A 22,044-nucleotide genomic window follows, 5' to 3' on the forward strand; every position below is an offset into this window, starting at 1 on the left:
GGGACATAACTGTTTTGACGCTGTTACAGTTTTTAGAATATTGTAATTTCTTCTCATTTATTTATTTCCTTTCCTCACTGGGCTATTTTTCCCTGTTGGAGCCCTTGGGCTTATAGCATCTTGCTTCTCCAACTAGGGTTGTAGCTTGTCTAGTAATAATAATAACTCTCTCCTATGAATATAGTTCATGGAAGTATTTCGTATTGGAACAATGAAAAATTTTTTACAACAAGCCTGTCTGTTCATAAGATATATCATCATTTGAAGGTGCACAAAGCCCTTTCTTTACTGACAATTGATCAGTTCATTGACAAATCCACAGTTCCAACCCTGCGCACTTTGAGGCATATTTCACTCGATAGTTCAGATTTCCCAAGTATGTCATCCTCCAAGAAAGAACACTTGTTCAACCAGTTATCTTTTCATTCTTGTAGGGGGAGAATTATCATTAAGATGCAGAGGTCCATTCCCTCCTCATGGAATAAAGCCCAAGAGCACCATTAACAGGAACAAGTGTCTAAGATTTAAACTAAAGTTTGATCCACTCATACTGTGATATACTTCCGGCCGGTCAAATTGAGAACGCACGAAGCTAACCGGCCAAATTAAGTTCGGGGGGAGGCTGTGCGCTGTTAGACATGGACCACATCAGGTTACTTACAAGCTAGTGGCTGTCAAAACAACTGTCCATTGCTCTTTCCATCAGAATCCTACCCCTAGTAAAGTACGAAGATTTGTATTTGTACATGAACAATCACCTATCCATGTCGACAAAATAATTTAAAAAGAACCACTACCAGGAACAAGTGTCCAAGATTTAAAGCAAAGTTTGATCCATTCACACCATGAAATACTTCAGGCCTGTAGAGAGAGAGTTGAGGACACATCTATGAAGCTACAATAGATTCATTACAGGAGAGACTGTGCTGTCAGACATGGAACACATGTGCTTACTTATTAGATAGTAGCTGTCAAAACAACTCTCCATTTGCTATTTCCAGCTTTCATCAAATCTTACCTCAAGTATGAAGATTTGCATTTGTACATGAACATTCTCCCATCCAAGTCCAAAAAATTATTATTTAAGGTAGTTCAAATTGTAAACTTTTCCCTACAATGCTAAATTCTTATATTATAGATTAAAAATAAATGACACCAGCATGGAAAATAAAAAGAAAATACTTCACATGAACCACATTTATTTGCTTCAGGATTAATACAACTTGGTCTCTTGTCTCTGCTCTGAGCTAATCTTGTGGTACTTAGCCAGATAGTCAGTAAATTCTTGGTATGGAGACTTGGTGAAGACAGTTTCCTTCCACAAATCGGGTGTCAGATAAGCGTAGGTCTTGGCAATGGCGGCGTACGTCGCCTTGGCGAAGTTACCCAGGGTTGCCGTCTGGCCTCTGGCACTGGTGTAACAATCTTCGATACCTGCCATTTGCAGCAACTTCTTGGGGACAGAGGCGGCGACGATACCAGTACCACGGGGAGCTGGGATGAGTCTCACCAATACGGAGCCACACTTACCAGTCACCTGAAAGAATTTGAAAATTTTTATCAAAGTCAGGAACCTACATTACAATAACAAGGTTAAATTGTGAAAAGTAATACTCAATTATCAACAAATACTAATGATTTATCCAAACAGTTTGGCATTCAAGTGTAAAAATTCAAAAACCTCATACTGTATATATTACCAAGCCTGAAATTCAATTATCTATACTTCGTAAACTGAGATTTTCTACATAAAAAGGTTAGATTGTGAAAAGCATTACTCTATTATCAACAAATACTATCAATTTATCTCAAAGAGCTGGGCACTTTCAAGTCTAAAAATTTGAAAAATTCATATTGAATATATTAGCCAACTTGAAATTCAATAATTTTCATTCCATAACCTGAGATTTTCTACATTTAAATAAATTCAAAAGCAAATGACATACTAAAAAAAGGAAAAAAGACTGTAAAATACCTCTTCCAGTCTAGAATAAATCTATTAGTATAAAGTATAGTGTTTTACTTTAAAAGTACTACAAATACCTCGGCAGCGTTTGGAATGAATCTAAAACAAACCTTTCCAAATACAGGCAGTCTGAAACTTAATAACAATTAGACAGAATTCTAACATGCATTTGTGACCAGCGAGTAAAAAATACTTTAATGCTTAGATTCAACAATTGAGTTTTAAAAATCTAGCATAACAATTGATTTATAAACCTTCTAGCAAGTTATTCTAAATCACAACACACTTCACATCTTACACTAATATTACTTAAAACTGCCCAAAGGATTTTCTCTTGGGTAAGATTTAGTCAAAACCATTTTATGGTGAGACACCAGCAGGAATATGCTGGTACAAAAATATTGTAACATTGCTTTGGACAAAAACTCCACACACTGTCAGTGTGTTTCATGCAAGGTATATATCGTCACCCTCATAAACTAACTGTCTGAGTCATTTTCTCCACTTGTTGGGAAGTCAAAAAAAAAAAACCTTCTCATTTCCTAATTGTTTATATCATTGTCTTGAGTTTCAATTCACAAATTCTTAACAGAAGAATTTGTGAATTAGAATTTGTTAATTGAAGTTCAACACAATGATATAAAGAATTAGGAAATGAGTAGTTTTTTTTTTTTTTAAATTTCCCAAGTGGAGAAAATGACTTAGGCAGTTAGTTTATGAGGGTGACGATGTGTTAATTAAAACTTTAAAAGAGAATCGTGATATTAACACACATCAGTTGTTAATGGTAACTGCAAATCAATGAACATTACGAAATTTTCCTCCTGTTGGTGTCTTCCCATTATTCAAAAAATAACTTAAAACTTTGACATTTAGTTGAACTTGTATAATGACTGACATAATTTCCCTTTACTATCATCTTTTAAAACAATCTTGTTTGTAGATAACAGAGTTGTTGGCATTTGCAATGCCACCAACACGGAGATCTACCCACTTACTCTACCTGCATTTATCATAGAACTTCCCTATAAGGAGGGTAGCACTCGAGTTTAACAGGAACACCAACGATAATAGAAAAATAATCGGTACAATTACAGTCCATTTCTTTTAGCAAGGCACATTTGCACCGACTGGCAGCGGTGCGCTTTTAGCTCGGAAAAGTTTCCTGATAGCTGATTGGTTAGAATTATCTCGTCCAACCAATCAGCGATCAGGAAACTTTTCCGAGCTAAAAGGGCACCGCTGCCAGTCAGTGCAAATCTGCCTCGCTAAAAGAAATAGACTATAGTCTAACACGGAAGGTTCAACGAACCTTTCGACATGCTGTACATGCTTCGAATTATTCCTTACATCACAGGAAACACTCAAAACTTCCCAAAGATCTTATCGTGGGTAAGATTTATAAATCCTCTAGCAAGTTACTGTGAATGTATTTTTAATCGTGGGTACCAATTTTCGTTTTATAAAAAAAAAAAATGTTGGTTTGTGAATTCTTAAATTCGTGGATTTCCGTTTTGGAACTTTTATGATAAAAGTTCATTTGCAATGCAATAATGATCATAGTGCACACCAAAATAAAACATTCACAATAACAAATCAGAATAAATTAGTAATCCACAATGGTTTAGAACATGTAGGTCACCAACACAAATCGAATGTGTCCAAGTTCAATACTATATTCTGACAAGTGTATAAAGTTGGATTTTTAAATTCGTGGATTCGCCCACCCACACGAAAATTGGTACACCCCGAACAAAAATACTTTCACAGTATTCTAAATTACAACACACTTCAAGCCTTACACTAATATCACTCAAAACTGCCCAAAAGAAGATTGGGTAAGATTTAGTCGAAACCATTTCATGGTTCGACATCACTCACACAGGGTCTGTCTCTTACAAACACTTCAGACATTACACTAAATTCACTCAAAACTGCCCAAAAGACCTTCTCTTGGGTGAGATTTAATTGAAACCATTTTATGGTGCAACACCAAGCAGGAGAATGTCGGTGAAAAACAATTTTGTAACATTGCTTTGGACAAATCTACACAACACTGTCCATGTGTTTCATGCAAGGTATATGTGTAAATTACAATTTTGTTAATATAAAAGGAATATCAATGGCAAACATCAATTGTTAATGGTAACTGCAAATCAATGAACATTATATTTCCTCCTGTTGGTGTCTTCCCATTATTCAAAAATAACTTAAAACTTTGACATTTAGTTGAACTTGTATAATCCTGATTGATATATGCATTTCTCTTTACTATCATCTTTTAAAACAATCTTGTTTGTAGATAACAGAGTTGTTGGCATTTGCAATGCCACCAACACGGAGATCTACCCACTTACTCTACCTGCATTTATCATAGAACTTCCCTATAGAGGGCAGCACTCGAGTTTAACAGGAACACCAACGATAATAGAAAAATAAGCGGTACGATTAGTCTAACACGGTAAAGGTTCGGCGAACCTTTCGACATGCTGTACATGCTTCTAGTTATTCCTTACATCATAGAGGACCCTTACCTTGCATGGTACGGTATGGGGTTTACCGATCTTGTTACCCCAATAACCTCTTCTTACAGGGACAATGGACAACTTGGCCAGAATGATGGCCCCTCGGATAGCGGTTGCCACTTCCTTGCTGCACTTTACACCCAATCCTATGTGGCCGTTGAAATCACCGATGGCCACGAATGCCTGGAATAATTTTATCAATTATATAAGGATGGAGTCACAAAATTTGAATAATTCCTGAAATATTTTTATCCTTTTTATAAGGATGTATTAAGAAAATTCGAATAACGCCTGGAATATTTTTGTTAATTATATAAGGATGGAGTGACAAAATTTCAATAATAATTCCTGGAATATTTTTATCAATTACATAAGGATGCAGTAACAGAATTTCAATAATAATTCCTGGACTATTTTTATCAATTATATAAGGATGTAGTAACAGAATTTCAATAATTCCTAGAATATTTATATCATTTATTCAAGGATGAACTAACAGATTTTCAACGTTAGTGCCTAAATTTCCATAATGTGTAAGAAGTTTATTGAACTATTACCATACCTTGAAACGAGTACGCTGACCAGCACGTGTCTGTTTCTGAACAGGCATGATCTTCAGCACCTCATCCTTGAGCTGTGAGCCGAGGAAGAAGTCAATGATCTCAAACTCCTGCAAAGGGAAGAAAATTTTACCATCAAAATTCTTTATCACATATAAGGGGGAACAAGACATTTTAGTGCATGACGTGTTGCGATTTCGCCGTCTTAGCCCTAAATGTCAGAAAACTGGACACAAATATACAAACACTAAATTCAAGTCTGATCACACTATTGGGCGTCATTTATTCACCCTCGAGTTCAGTAACCCTCTTCAAGAAAGCATGAGACTCTTTAACCAATTCATGTAGCTATATTAAAGATAAGACGAGAGGGGGGGGGGGGCAGAAGAAAATGCAAAGCTTAAAGTACGAAGTGTAGTAAATACTTTTATCAATCAAATGGATTAGCTAGAACTTTATAAAGTTATCAAGTTTATTCAGTGAAAGGATACCCAAAATATTTTTTTTACTGCTAGATCTTTATAAAGTTATTTATTGAAAGAATACCCAAAATACTTATTAGTACTTTTTTTCAATGAGGCGCATTTGCAGACTCGCAGCGGTGCCCTTTTTGCTCGGAAAAGTTTCCTGCTATTCAATTGGTTAGAATTATCTGTTCAACCAAATCATCGATCAGGACACTTTTCCCGAGCTAAAAGGGCACCCCTACGAGTGGGTGCAAATCTGCCTCGCTAAAAAGAACTGACTATACATCTTTACTACACAATCTAAAATGAAGTAATTAAACACCGCTCGTCCCGTTACCTTGATGGGGAGAGAGAACAGGTAGATCTCCTCCAGGCTCCTGATCTTTGCATCTTTTACCAGCCTGCCAAGTTTGGTGATTGGCACCCACTCCTTCTCGTTCTCCTTTCCGCGCCCACGTCCTCGGCCACGGCCACGGCCCCTTCCGCGCCCACGTCCTCGGGTACCAAAACCTCCCCGGAAGCCTCCACGGCCAGATCCAGAGTCTGCCATTCTGAAATAAATTTCGGAAATCAAAATATTGTTCGTATATTTTTACAAAGTTGAAAAAAAAATCTTTACAGAAAATATAGAAAATTTCGGAAATAAAAATATTGTTCGTATATTTTCAGTTAAAAAAAAATAACAGAAAATATAGAAAATTTTGGAAATCAAAATATTGTTTGTATATTTTTACAAAGTTGAAAAAAATCTTGACAGAAAATACAGGAAATTTCGGAAATCAAAATATTGTTCGTATATTTTTAATAAGTTAAAAAAAAATCTTGGCAGAAAATATAGAAAATTTTGGAAATCAAAATATTGTTGATTTATTTATACAAAGTTGAAAAAATCTTGACAGAAAATACAGAAAATTTCGGAAATCAAAATAATGTTCGTATATTTTTCGTTAACAAAATTCTAGACAAAGTATAGAAATTTTCGGAAATCAAAATATTCTTCGTATACTTTTACAAAGTAAAAAAAAAATTCTAAACAGAAAATAGAAAATTCTGGAAATCAAAATACTGTTCATTTATTTTTACCAAGTTGTTACAATACAAAGGCAGAGAAAAAAAAAAGGTAAACAATATATATATCTAACAATACTACCGATCTTAATCTTGACAGTTAAAAGTTTAAAGGGCACTCATGAATGAGAGGAGCAAGGGAGAGCGACACTGCCCTATTGAGCAAGACAAAGCCCTAGAGACTGACCATATACATTACAAATATGATCAGCGCCTAAGCCCCTCTCCACCCAAGCTAGGACCAAGGAGGACCAGGTAATGGCTGCCGATTCCTCAGCAAATAACCCTATAGGCTCTCCCTAACCGCCTTCCTTAGCTCACAAGGATGGTGAGGTTACAGTGAACCCAAAAAATTGTGTTTCAGCAGGACTCAAACCGCAGTCTGGCATTCACCGGTCAGGGACATTAAACAACACCGGCCACCACAAAAAAGGTTTAGTTTAAGAACTATAGCCATTACAAATCCAGTCCCTATCAATATTATGCCGGTCAGTTACACTAGAAAGGCCTAGTTTAAGGTACTCTACTCTAGATTGAACATGTGAGTTGGCAGGGGACGATAAAAAAAATGATTCAACACACCAAAGTACCGTACTACCACTCTTACGTCGATTCAGTTTGTGTCAGTGAAGACTTTGCAGTTATTCCTTAAATAATCCAAAAATAACAAACACATTACATCACTATACCAGACCGTGTGCAGGTCTTTGTTCTTGTAAAGTAACGAAGTACTGTACTTTACTATGATCACCTGGAAGCTTAACAATGTAATATAGGGTATTTAAAGTAGTTGCAGATTGTATTTACCGCAGTGTACTTGCTCGAGTTCAGTAACAGTATCGAGATTGCGTAGAAATTAAAAAAATCTTTTGGAGCCTTTGTATATCAGCAGCCAGTTCTTCTATAAAAATGGACATCAACTAACTCGAACTCCCTCCCCTTAACCTAACCTACAAGCAGTGTCCTTAGCTACTTAACTAAGTGTGGGGGGGGGGGTAGACCACCCCTGCGACCGCACCTGCAACGCTGCATTCTTAGTCAACCGTCATCATACAAACAGGTGGCTGCTATTATACATAGACCCCAAACATTTTTATAAAATTTATCGAAACTACGGGGAAGAAATGCAGAGAAATTTATTGACTTTCTCAAGGCAATTTACAATTAAAGAACAAACTATTATGAAACCTTGATGTGGGTGTTTTTCAGGCGGGTTACTTTGCAGAGGCACGGCTGTTTGGCATTTACTTGACCCTTTTCGCCCCCCAAAGGACGTACCGGTACGTTCTTGCAAAACACTGTTATTTACATGTTTTTAATAAGTTTATGAGAAACTTCAGGCATATTCCAAAAGAATGAGACCAACCTGACCTCTACATGACAAAAATTAAGGCTGTCAGAGCAATTTTTAAAAAATATATAGAAAAATCGGCTCAAAATTTAACCTTATGGTGGGGGTAAAAGGGTTAATTAATGCCCCATCCTTTTCCTAATACTAGGCAGGTAGTTAATTCTAATAGTCAGTCCTAACATAACGAGGCTCAATACTACACAGTATTCTAGAGGTTTTATAACTGCTGCGGCCAAGTTGTGGAATGATCTTCCTAATCGGGTAGTTGAATCGGTAAAACTTGCAGAAAAGGCTGACATAAGTCTAGTTTATATGACATGTATGTAAATTTTTGTTTATTTCCTTATTTTCTTTTCTCACTGGGCTATTTATCCCTACTGGAACCCTTTGAGCTTATAGCATCTTGCTTTTCCAACTAGGTTTAGAGCTTATCTAATAATAATATTGTGGATGATACAGAACGACTCCTCTTACGAGGCTCATAATGAGGATGGCAGGTCCATCCTGAACATTTCCTATAACTTCTGTTCCTCTTAGTATGACTACTGTAATCCTATTTTCCTTCTCTCGTCGCCGAGGTTTGGACAGACGAGAATGAAATGGGCTAAGAGGTCTTCAGTCTCTACCCCACATAGCTTACACTCTACCCTTTCTCAAATTCATCTCTTTTCCTATCATTTAGTCTTAGGCAGTTGGCCTTGGCTTTATACATAAAAGCCGATTCCGTTTCATGTTAGAACATTTCTACTACTGTTTGATCTTTTCATTGTATTATTTCTTACATATTCAATGAAAAGATTAGTCAAGAGCTTAAGAAAAGGAATAAGACTACGTAGAAGTTAGTGCGACAGGTAAACTGTGGTAATTTTTTCCCATGTACGACCAGAAAGAAGTCACAGAAGGAAAAAAAGTTTAAATAAATGTTAGGGCACAAATCAGGTTACAGTGACTTAAAATTTTACCCTTGAAAATAATAAAGAACTCAAGACTACATATAGTTAAAGACAAGATCTTCATGGTCTTCTCAACCTTCAAGGCCAACGAGATGACACCCGTGCTTAAACAACGATTGAAAGGACCGATACGAGGTTGATAAAATAATTACTAAAAGATTATGCAGCAAGCAGATTACGATGTAACATGGTTGATCGTGCAGTTATGAGGATCACGAACCGAACCTTAAGATGATCTACAATATTACATTTTACCCGATATAAAATATACTGTACCATACTGGATTCTTTATCCTGTTTTCAATAAGCAAATCAATACCTAACCTTTGGTACTCTATTTTTCAGGTTGGCTAGCTTTTCCCGAGAGGAGTTGCGTGGAAGAACTACATTAAGAGTCATTCCCATTTCCTGTAATTCAGGATTTGCAACAACCTAAAGATCTATTGGATACACCTTGTACTTCAAGAACTCGTCTAAGATCATCAGAAAGTTGTTAGGTAAGGAGAAAATTTAGTAGTTTAATGGGTAGTTTGTAGTAGGGTACACCTATTTTGCTTAAAATATTCACTATTTGACACAAAGGTCCTCCGTTAGATTTCTCCAGTCGTCGCTTTTCTTGTGCTTTTAATTCAATACTTCACCATTTATCATCTCCTTAGCACTTCAGTCCTCAGCCATGCAGGCCTGCGTCTTCCATCCCTTGTGGAGCCCAGATGAACAAGGGTAAATCTATATTTCAAGATTGGATTTTGACATACTAATTATAAGACAAGACGTTTGTAGAATGACAGACCAGTATAGACGCCTTGCTTAGGAAGGTCTCCAATTTTGACCTATAATTTAGGTTAGTCAAACTCACGCTATAACTATAAGGCAGGTTAACACGGTAAAACGTAATAAGACAGAGAAGTGTTTGACATAATGTTCGAACGTGTGAACCTGCCTTAAAGTTATTATAGAATAAGCTCAACTAATCTAAACTACAAGTCAAAATTGGCGTTATTCCTAAACTTCTGAAGTTTTCCGAAAGGTGCAAGACTGGCATTTAGTAGGCTGGCCAGGGCACCAGCCACCCGTTGAGATACTACCACTAGTGTGTTATGGGGTCTTTTGACTGGCCAGACAGTACTACATTGGATCCTTCTCTCTGGTTACGGTTCATTTTCCCTTTGCCTACATATTCACACACCGAATAGTCTGGACTATTCGTTACATATTCTCCTCTGTCCTCATACACCTGACAACACTGAGATTACCAAACAATTCTTCTTACTGCACTGTAATTGTTCAGTGGCCACTTTCCTCTTTGTAAGGGTAGAAGAGACTCTTTAGCTTTGGTAAGCAGCTCTTCTAGGAGAAGGACACTCCAAAATCAAACCATTGTTCTCTAATCTTGGGTAGTGCCTTAGCCTCTGTACCATGGTCTTCCACTGTCTTGGGTTAGAGTTCTCTTGCTTGATTGTACACTCGGGCACACTGTTCTATCTTATTTCTCTTCCACTTTTTTTGTTAAAGTTTTTATAGTTTATAAAGTGATATTTATTTTAATATTGTTGCTCTTCTTGAAATATATTATTTTTCCTTGTTTCCTTTCCTCACTGAGCTATTTTCCCTGTTGGAGCCCCTGGGCTTATAGCATCCTGCTTTTCCAACTAGGGTTGTAGCTTAGCAAGTAATAATAATAATAATAATAGCTTTTAATCTGCACAATTGCAATAGGATTGAGAGCAAGACGTCTATGCTTGTTTGTCATTCTACAAACGCCTTGTCTTACAGTTAAGACGCCAAAATACAATATTGAAATATGATTTTGTCAACCACGTTTGTCGAACGGTTCGAAAAACGTCTATTCTCGCCTGACTTTGTGAGCGGAGCTTCCTTGTCCACAAGCCTTATGCACTAGTGACAGACTCCACCTCTTTGAATTGTTTAACAAGCGGGTTCGATGAACCGTTCGAACGAGTGAACTCCCTTTAGTTCTGAGAATTTACAGACATTTTAATCAGTAGCGGTGGACCACCACACTAATTGGCGGTTGTGGGTAATCTGAAATGCTCGTGGGGACCTAACTTGACCTGGTCCTGACTTCTAGGAGTGATTAGTTTGATACAGTACCTTGAAAATAATAAATATCACAAATTTTAAGTAATTTGTATTTTTCCTAACAATACTTACCGAAGAAACACTTTATAGGAGATTACTGGTAACTCCTCTCTGACGACCAGATTTTTACGTAGTTTCCCCCTACTTCCATGTTCTATACTGTCCTGAATAACGGGAAATAACATGACCTGGGGGCATTGCCCAGGAAGGTCGCCCGTCTTTGAGAAGCTCTCCCCAGTATGTTTTATGTAATAATAATAATGTTTATTGGACAAAAAATATTTACATTCAAAGATTTACAAAAAGAAAAAAAGACTCAGTCCAAGCCCATGTGGAGCAGAGCTCTTCGGGCAATAATACAACAAAATAATATCATCAATTAAGTAAAAATAAAAAATAAAGTAAATATGGATATAGATATACAAAATGTACGCATACATATACATAATCATATGTATACAAATAGATACATATAAATGAGAATCTTAGCCTAAAAACAAATGGAAATGCATATTTATATGATAAGGAAAGATGGTATATGAAAGCTAATGGTATATACATTGAAAAAATTGTAGATATTAAGCAAAAAACTCAGTAAAAGAACTAGTTTTACAAATAAAAAAATATTCTAAACAATGAAACATACTTGCTTTGTGGTTAGGTAGGCAAGTATAAATATTTATTAATAAAGCTTAATACCCAGATAACAGGAGATTTGTATATGATTTCTTAAAAGACCGAACGCTAAGCAGTGCCTTTAGATAAGCGGGCAGAGTATTCCAAAGTTTAATACCTTGGTATAGATACGATTGCTCGCATCTATTAATACGTATGAAAGGGAGAGTTAAGTTTGAATTTCTTGTTCCATATGGATGAACTGATTGTTCCTGAATTATTTTTCGTCTTAAATCTGGAAATTTGTTCAAAATAAGTGTTTGGAACATCATATTCATTAAGGAGAGCTTATAATTGTCTTCCAGCTTCAATAATGAACAAAACCACGAGGTCAGCGGGGCACTGCGGGGACGGTTGGGGGGGCCCTAAACCTAAAGTGTTTCTTCGGTAAGTATTGTTAGGAAAAATACAAATTACTTAAAATTTGTGATTTGTTCCGACACAGAGACTTACCTTGAAACACTTTATAGGAGACTTACACCTTAGGAGGGGGGAGTGCCCTTTAGCCCTGACCCCGATGGACAGTAGGGAAAACTACGTAAAAGACTCATTAAGTGTGATATAACACTTACCCTTCTGCAATATCTTCGTTGTGCTTGATATGGCGAATTTTCGTCTTGTGTAATGAGCGATATTTCTTGATGACGACTGACGGTACGAGAAAGTTAGAAAAGGGGGGAAAATAGAACTCGGCTCCTTGTGTCTAGATACTTTATGTTTCGCGATTGAGCCTGGGGCTTGAGCTGTCAAACCGAATGCAGGGCTGAGATGACCGGCCCGATAGAAAACCCATCTAGAGACTTTCTCGTACAGTCCTTGAGATAATGTGCGGTGAAGGTCGACTGGTTGGACCAAGTTCCCGCTCGAAGAACCTGCGCTACTGACATGTTCTTTTCGAACGTTAGAGAGGTGCTAATGCCCCGAACAACGTGAGCTCTGGGTTTCCCCGGTGTAGGAAGACCTTGTTTTAAGTAGGCTTGCGTGATCACTTTCCTGAGCCAGAACGAAACCGTATTTTTGGATATGTTTTTCTTTATTTTCCCCATGAGACGAAGCGATTCTTGATAGACGGGCGGAGGTTTGCCGTTCTCTTAAAATATTTCCTAATAGTCCTGACCGGGCATAATTTTAGGTCCTTCGGGTTTCCTTTATTCGGGATTGCCGGAATCGAAAAACTCTCAAACCTCGGATCCCACACCGAGGGGTTCTGAGTCTTGGCGACGAAGGATTTGACAAACTTAAAGGTTACTTCCTTCCATCCCCTAGTATGTTCCACCTCGAATGACAGTCCGTGTAGCTCGCCCACCCTCTTAGCCGAGGCTAATGCTAGCAAGAAGACCGCCTTGAGCGTGAGATTCTTGTCATCGATGTCCTTTAAGGGCTCGAATGGTGGTTTCCGTAACATATCTAGGACTCGCGCTAAGTCCCAACTCGGGATTCTAGGGGCGGAAGGGGGGCATGATTGTTCGAACGCTCTGATAAGCATGGAGATATGCCTGGAGGAGCCGAGATCTATGCCCTTGAGAAGAAAGACTTGACCCAGGGCCGCCCGAACTCCCTTGATCGCTGGAACTGACATGTCTAATTTGTCCCTGAGATAAACCATGACGTCGGCTATCACGGGCACTGACGCTTCCAAGGGCTCTAACTTCTTGTCCCTGCACCACTTCACGAATACCGCCCACTTAGACTGGTAGACGGCTGTGGATGATTTCCTCCGGTATAGCGACATCCTCCTGGCTGTCTTACCGGAGTACCCTTGCTTCTTCAGGAGCCGCTGGATAATCTCCAGGCGTGAAGACGAAGGGCTTGCGGGTTTCTGTGAAACCGCTGAAAGTGAGGTTGTTTTAATAGGTTTGACCTGCCGGGTAGAGGCCAAGGAGGTAGGACGGTGAGGTTCCTTAGGTCCGCGAACCATTCTCTCTCCGGCCACCAAGGCGCTACCAAAGTCATCCTTAGGTTGGTTGCTGCCCTTACTCTGTTGAGGACCTGCCTTATCAGGGAGAAGGGGGGAAGACGTACACGTCCAGTCCGTCCCACTTGTGCTGAAAGACGTCTTCCATTGCCGCCTTCGGATCTGGGACGGGAGAACAAAATACGGGGAGTTGCTCGTTCAACCTTGTTGCAAACAGATCCATCACCGGAGATCCCTACATCTGTATAATGTAGCTTGCCACTTGTGGGTGTAGGGACCATTCTGCTGCTACCACTTGCCCCACTCTGCTGAGGCCGTCTGCTAGGACGTTGTTCTTCCCTGGGATGAACCTTGCCGTCAGGATGACGTCCTTCTGTTCCGCCCATTTTAGGATTTGAAGGGCTAGTTCGCACAACTCTTTTGATCTGTCCCCCCTCCTTCTTCACGTAAACCACCACCGTTGCATTGTCTGACATTAGGGCCACCGAACGCCCTCTCATGTCCTCCTCGAAGTGGTTGCAGGCTTCTTGGACCGCTTCTCATTTCCAGGATATTTATGTGTAGGGATTTCTCCCCCTCTGACCACGCCCCCTTTGCTGTCTTTTCCCGGAGATGGGCTCCCCACCCGTCCTTCGATGCTTCCGTGAAGAGAAGAACCTCCGGAGGTTGGGAGGACAGTAGCATCCCCCTTAGGGTGTTCGACCGATCCTGCCACCATTCCAAGGCCTTCCTGGACTCCTGAAGGAGAGGGACCACAATGTCCGGGGAACTTTTCTGGTTCCAATGTTCTTTCAGGTTCCATTGAACCCTTAAGTTCTGTCTCCCGTGAGGTACCAGCTTCTCTAGGGACACCAGGTGCCCTACCAACCTTTGCCAACCCTTCGCTCTCCTGGGGCGTCCCAGAAGGAAGGGCCGGAGCACTCGATCCAGGTTGTCCAGCCTTTCCGTGGTTGGGAATTCCTTGACCTGTAACGAATCCAGGACCATTCCAAGGTACGTCCTCCTGTTGGATGGGGTTAGCTGTGATTTCTCCAAGTTGACCACGATGCCCAGGGTCTTGCACAATTGAAGATCTTCGCCCTGTTGTTCCAAGTCTTCCTTTGAGGATGAAAGGAGTAACCAGTCGTCCAGGTACCTGATCAGTCGAATGCCCCGTTCGTGGGCCCATATGGGGACCGTCGTAAAGACCCTCGTGAATACCTGGGAGGCTGTTGAAAGACCGAAGCATAGGGCCTTGAATTGTAACACCTGGGTACCCCACTTGACCCGGAGAAACTTCCTGCTCGACGGATGAATGGGCACTCGGAAGTAGTCGTCCTTGAGGTCTATAGAAATCAAAAAGTCGCCCTCTCTCAAGGAAGCCATGACCGTTCTTGGAGTGTCCATTTTGAAGGTCACTTTCCTGAGAAACCTGTTGAGGGCTGACAGGTCTATTACAGGTCTCCACCCTCCTGTCTCTTTTTCCACTAGGAACAGGCGGCTGTAGAACCCCGGACCCGGGAATGTCACTGTTTCTAAAGCTCCCTTCTGCAGCAACGTCTTGACTTCTTCGTCCAACGCTGCCCTCTTCGCCAGGTCCTTGGGCACCAACCAGTCTGCCTGCGTTGCTGGAACTAGGGGGGGTGTCTCTTCCATGAAGGGGATCCTGTAGCCCTCCTTTAGTACTGTAACTGTCCACGGATCTGCTCCGTGGAGCTTCCATGCTTGCCAAGTGAGTCTGAGGCATCCCCCTACCTGAGGCTTGGGCAGGGGAGGGGGGCCTCCCATCTTATCTCCTACGGGAAGAACGGCCTGTTCTCCCCCTCCTGGAGGAGTAGAAAGAAGACCTATACGTTGGGGGGTTAGAAGATGAACCTCTTCGGGGGGGAACCACAGAGGAAGACCACTGTCCTGACGAGGGTTCCCTCCTTCCTTGAGTTGGTGTGGTACGCGCGGCCATGGGTGCTTCTGTCACTGGCCTCCTGAAGATGGGGCGGCGTGCCGCCTGTGGCTTCAGGGTAGGTAGCTCCCTCTTTTTGGCCAACTTCTCCACGACCTCTTCCGCCTTCTTCGTCGGAATAAGCTGCTCCCCCCAGACGGAGCAGGTCTTCAAGGCTTTAGCTTCTCTGTCAGGAATCTTAATGGGAAGGTTCTTGACTAGGGCGTCTCTTCTCCGGAGAATCCAGTTTGCGGAGAGAGCCAAAGACTGAAAGGTCAGGAATTTAAGGGCGCGGCTACCTGACCCCAGCAACTCATTCAGAGCCTCCCGTTTTGCAGGTTCCATGGTGTCTGTAGGAATCTGGGTGCCTACTAGGGTGGTGGCCCACCAATCCAGCCAGGAGGCCATATTAACTAAGTCCTTGGACATCTCCTCCATCATTGCCGACTCGGAAGGGGAGAAGAAGGTATATGCTGCCGATGCCCTCCCGTCGGAGATGCCCTGGCACAGGATGTCTATGGTTTCCTCGGTCTTGTACGCACCGGTCGGCCTATTTTCTAAAGAGTAGTATTTCGTCTGCGACTTCAAACCCTGTAGGAGCTTTGCTGAGCTGTGACCCCTGCAGGAGTCGCTATTGCAGGATATGACCTTATCAATGTGAGTCTTTCCAATCCCCACGTTATTGGCCTCGGGAAGAGAGAGAGAGGACTTTTTCTGGGCGGGGACCTCTATGAACTTGTTCAGGCCTGAAGTCCAGGGTTCTTCCTCTTGAGTGGCGGGTTCTATAAGGTTGTTATAACCCCTAATTAAGGCAAGGACTCTCCTGTACGCTGGGACTTCCCGTCCCGAGATCCTGTGGGAGACCGCAAGGGGAGTTCCTCCACACAGACTGATCCCCATTCTCCTGGAGGACCTGGACGACGGGACGGGCTCCTCCGTGAAACAGATCGACGGGGGTGCCAGTCCCTGTCTATCATCTCGATGGGGAGACCCGTCTAGGCTGTCCATCCTAGGCGACGGCTCCCTCCACTGAGCGGATGGAGTGGCTCTAGGAAGGGACTAGGCCTACAAGACGAGGTCCTCCGCCCACCGGCTGACTCTCTGGCGGGGTTCTTGGCTTGTATGGAGGGGAACGGGGACTTCCCGTCCCGAGATCTTGTGGGAGACCGCAAGGGGAGTTCCTCCACACAGACTGATCCCCATTCTCCTCGAGAACCGGGACGGCTCCTCCGTGAAACAGATCGACGGGGGTGCCCGTCCCTGTCTATCATCCCGATGGGGAGACCCGTCTAGGCTGCCCATCCTAGAAGACGGCTCCCTCCACTGAGCGGATGGGTTGGCTCTAGGAAGGGACTTAGGCCTACAAGACGGGGTCCTCCGCCCATCAGCTGACTCTCTGGCGGGGCTCTTGGCTTGTATGGAGGGGAACGGGGACTTCCCGTCCCGAGATCCTGTGGGAGACCGCAAGGGGAGTTCCTCCACACAGACTGATCTCTCTTCCTCCTGTGTCGTCTCCGACGTTCCTCGCTTGAAGGGCCCGAAGGATCGAGCCCCGATGCGGATCCAGGGTGAAGGACTAGCATAGGACCTCTTCCATGTCCAGTGGGGACCTCAACGGCGTCCTTGGTACATCCCACGCCAGCGGATCCCTCCGCAGCTGAAGCGCCTGAGGCCTCTACCCATGAATCTGGTGATAAGAAAAAAGGAACATTATTAGGCCACATGGGGTCCTCCGCCGAGACGCCGTCCCTACGAGAGAGACGTGTCCCTCGGACCCCCACACACTCACCTGTAGGCGCCTGATCTGCCCTGAACGAAGAAGGTTCCCCCCACAACATCTCACCCTTGGGAAGGAGGCACCAACTTCTTACACTTCAAGGACTTACCTCGTCCCCTACTCTGGGTAGGGGAGAAGAATGCACTCAACCTGCCCCCTCTCCTGCCGACGTCGCAGGGGAAGACATGCCAGTTTCCCTAGGAGACCTCTTCGAGTCCGTCTTCATCGTGCCGCATTCTGACGGCGAACTGGCTTTGACAAGAAAGCCCAACACGAATACCCGGCTCTAGGCCCAGGACAACGGCGACCGTACTCCAAAGCACACACAGAGATCGCTAAACCCAAGCATAAAGCAAGGCAAAGCACTAAAACGCCAATAAAAGCACAAAGGAACGATCCTAAAAGAACACAGATAAGGCACTAATCACTCGTGAAGGAATCGAGACCATGTAGTAACTACATAGTAACGCGCACAAAAGGGGGTCGCACAGAGAATAAGGAGCGGTGTGTGTGTTAACACAACGCGACCAGAAAACATACTGGGGAGAGCTTCTCAAAGACGGGCGACCTTCCTGGGCAATGCCCCCAGGTCATGTTATTTCCCGTTATTCAGGACAGTATAGAACATGGAAGTAGGGGGAAACTACGTAAAAATCTGGTCGTCAGAGAGGAGTTACCAGTAATCTCCTATAAAGTGTTTCAAGGTAAGTCTCTGTGTCGGAACAAAATGTGGTTTTCGTATGAAAACATCTTGGTAACTTCTCAGGGCTTACTGCATAATTTCAGAGGGAACCTATGGCATGTTTTCAACAGGAACTCTTCTTTCATAAAAATACTAGGAAAATGTTACTTCGGCAATAGCTAATGTGTGATGTCATTCACCACGTTCAACCTACATCAACAGAGGGCCAATGAGATTAAATTGCAAGAAAAGCGAGGCATTGCAGAGCAAACCTAACAAGGGGTTACTGCTAAAATAGTACAAATCTGTTGATAGTCCAAGAAGAGGGATTTGCATTACAACACTGATACAAATCACCTAAAAAACATAGGATGGAAAATACCCATTTTATACGCACAGCCCAGTCCGTCATTCTACAAAGGACGCCCATATCCAAGCCGGTCTCTCAAATGCCTTCCCTTCTAATGCACGGCTTTTCTGACATATTACGTACTGATCATTACACCTAGAAAAGTTTCCTTTCTAACAGTGCCAACGGAAAAGCGAATCCCTTCGGCCCGCAACTGAACTGAACAGTTCAAAATACAGTATTCCTATACGCACACGTAACAGCCTTCATTTCTTCCCTTCCTTTAACTAGTATTTTAGTATGCTATGGTAAAACCATCTACATACAAGGTTAAAAAAAGTGGGGTAAACTCCCTCAAAGGTTATGATCTTGTCACCAAACAGTTATCATTGATGACTTGCAATACAGTGTACTGGTTTAAATCTGTGGGGATTACAAGTTATGTTGTACACAACAATTGCCAAGGCCATTAAACCATCTACCCATAAACAGCAATAACTAAGGTCGGTGACTTGACCTATGAACGAAAAAAGCTCTGCAGGAACGAGCTTGGTATAAATAAAAAATGCGGAGCCTTTGTAAATCAGCGGCCAGTTCCTCACGCGGCGATTAAAAATGGACATTGAGCTAAACTTTTCCCCACTAACGTAACCTACAAGGCGTTTCCTTACCTACTTACCTAACGGAGGGGTCACGCCACCCTGCGACCCCCTTACACTGCAGTATTTTAAGTTAGACTTAATACATACAGGTGGCTGCTATCATACATACACCCCAAAAATGCTTTGCATCAAAAGTTACTCCAAAGGCAATTGGGGGTGGATGCATGATAGCGGCCACCTGTATGTATGATGATGGCAGACTAATAATACGGCAGAGTAAGGCGGTCGCTGGGCTGTTAGACCCTCCTTTAGGCAAGTAGGTAAAGACACGGCTTACAGGTTTGGTTTAGGGGGGGGGTGGCAGTTTACATTAGCTGTTGTCCATTTCTAAAGTACGCGGGAGGACCTGGCCGCTAAAATACAAAGGCTCCAGCAATTGTAATTGGTTACCATAATATAATGGTTAAGAAAATAGAAAAATAGTCATTGGAATAGGGAACTAGATTAATTCTCGGGCCATGGAGGTGACTTATTTAGATTAGTTAGACAAGGAAAAATTTCCTACTAATAAACCGCTTTATCTTATACAAATAAAAATTTCCTTCAAAATTGACACTTTTAATTTCACCGCAGATGTATATCTCCATCTATATCAGTCAGTAATAGAGGACTCCCCAGTGGAAACCTAGTTTTAGGTAAGGAAAACAATTGGAAATTGATAAATGGTAAAAAAAAACCTTTCTTTCTCTATACATTATTTCCCTGTCCATAAATATAATTATATCACAATTTCAATAATATTATGCTCTAATTGTGATACCATAAGGCCCATGACAGGACATTGGCCAAATTCGTACCTGGCCTGGTGACACTTTTTGATGTACCTTTATCGATACGGGGTGTATGTACAATAGCGCCCACATGTATGTATTAGGAGTCTAACTTAGGATACGTCCGTGTAAGGGGGGTTCGCAAGGGGGTGTTAGCCCCCCGCTAGGTAAGCAGGCAAGGACACCGCTTGTAGGTTAGGTTAGGGGGGAAGTTTAGGATAGTCGATGTCCATTTTTAATAAATAAATGAGGAACTAGCCGCTGATATACAAAGGCTCCATCGATACTAATATTAATGTTGGTGCTATAAAGACATGTCAATATAATATCCTGGCCCCTCAACCATTTAGGTATTAATGCATGCTGGGGAAAATTAAATGTATCAAGAAATTGATGAAAATTAAAGCTATTTTGATGTATATATGAAAAGAATTAATTGCAATGTAAAAGGAAATTTAGGTTATAACTATTTACCTGGTGTAGCAATTATATTTTTCTTTTTAAGTTGAATTATATTTTAAACAATCAACATTTTCAGTTTGATTTCAGTATACAATAGCATTTGTATATTTAATAACCATCTAAATTAACAATTTACAAAATTACACATTAATTTCGATTCTCAATTACTCAAAAACAACTCATACATGTGGGTTCCCAAGTCTATATAAGCTACCACTAGACATTAAAGGTTTCAAGAAATAAATAACACCCATAGAATAGCCCTTAAACGTAAAAGTAATAAGTTATCTTAAACAACTTATTAATAAATGAAAAAATTAAGTCTGCATTTCCCTGTCAATTGCAAAATTTTCACGGTAATCGTAGTTTTCACGCAAAATTTTTGTTATCGTAGTTTTTACCCAATATATTTCCGATTATCGTAGATTTTACACATTTTTACGGTTATCGTAGTATTTACGCAAAATGTTTAGTTATAGTAGATTTTACGCAAAATGTTCACGGTGTTTTAAGTGTTTTGTACACAAACGATAATCGTATTCTGCAAATATTACGATAGAATTTAGAGGTGAAAATACAGTTACTACCTACTACAGCTGTATTATACCTTAATTCTTTAGGCAAATGAGATACATTAGAATAGGTAAATTTGTATCGATTCTTTACGGCTATCGTAATTTCTACGCAAACGTTTCAATGGTATCGTTAACCTGCAGATACTACAATAGGGCTTCAAGGTACAATACAGTTAATGCAGTTGTATAATACATTATATTACCTAACGCAAATTATACACATTATAAGACTCGTAGAACTATATATTTATTTCCCGTCGGCTTAATAAGCGACTGTATCGTTCATGCCGGACAGGAATGGCATCAAAGACGGGAAAATTGGTTAAAAATCCCTATTACTACATTTTTATAAACGTTAATTATGATCTAATTAACAAAATACATTTGTAATTAACATAAAAATCAAACAATATTATAAAATAACAATAAATATAATATTCTTTCAACACAAACAACAGCGAGACCCGTTCGATACCGATGCTAAAAACACATTTCACAAGTTATTTTTTCAAAGGTGAATATCACCGTTAAATTACTAATTAATTAACTAATTAACACCACCAGTACTTTGTTCAATACCTAAACTAATTACTGTGCAATAATTAGATAAGGATGATCTAAGATGACACGGAAATTCAACGAGATAATATTAGACGAAGCACTTACGTGAAGGACTGCTTTAGAATTGAACGAGCTAAGGACCGTAGGACGTGAATTTCATCAGTAGGCGAACTTAGAGAGTCTTTTAAAAAGTCAAAATATATATATTTTTAATAATTTTCCTTCATTTTAAGATGATTATAATAATTTATATATATATATATTAAATTTCTTTATATTAGCATGTATTATGTGACTTCATATCGTAGGGTTCTAATGGAAAATAAGCTAAAAAGTCAAAAAATATATATATTTTTTTTAATAAATTTCCTTCTTTTTAAGATGATTATAATAATTTTGATATATTTATTAAATTAATTTATAATAGTATGTATTATATGGTTTAATATCGTATGGTTCTAATGGAAAATAAGCTAAAAACAATTGTGATATCGTAAAAAAAGACAATAGAAATACCATAATATTTATATCTTTTAAGTAAAAACTTTAAATATAGATATCTAAAAAAAAATATTTTATTGCTTTTACACGAATTAAATATCACAAAAACGTATTTTTCATTTTCATTTTTCGGTGGGAATTTCAGTGACGTATTTAACCTTTTTATTTTTAACAGACACAGTAGTTAACACGTGTTATAGAATT

At 40.5% G+C, this 22,044-nt stretch overlaps 1 protein-coding gene across 2 annotated transcripts; it reads right to left on the reverse strand.

Moving 5' to 3' along the window:
• Positions 1-1,182: 1,182 nt before the first annotated feature.
• On the reverse strand, positions 1,183-21,510 carry LOC137622211 (small ribosomal subunit protein uS5). 2 transcript variants are annotated; one of them, XM_068352678.1, is made up of 5 exons: positions 21,445-21,510; positions 5,856-6,069; positions 5,054-5,161; positions 4,501-4,674; positions 1,183-1,537 (listed from the first exon to the last, which is right to left on the reverse strand). In XM_068352678.1, exons 2-5 carry the CDS (start codon positions 6,066-6,068, stop codon positions 1,214-1,216), a joined length of 819 nt encoding a protein of 272 aa, XP_068208779.1. In that variant the 5' UTR covers position 6,069; positions 21,445-21,510; the 3' UTR covers positions 1,183-1,213. The 2 variants fall into 2 exon arrangements, with proteins under 2 accessions (XP_068208779.1, XP_068208780.1); XM_068352679.1 differs by lacking the exon at positions 21,445-21,510 and adding an exon at positions 21,358-21,442.
• Positions 21,511-22,044: the final 534 nt, after the last annotated feature.

Source organism: Palaemon carinicauda, chromosome 29, assembly GCF_036898095.1.
Source record: "Palaemon carinicauda isolate YSFRI2023 chromosome 29, ASM3689809v2, whole genome shotgun sequence".
Lineage (NCBI taxonomy): Eukaryota > Metazoa > Arthropoda > Malacostraca > Decapoda > Palaemonidae > Palaemon > Palaemon carinicauda.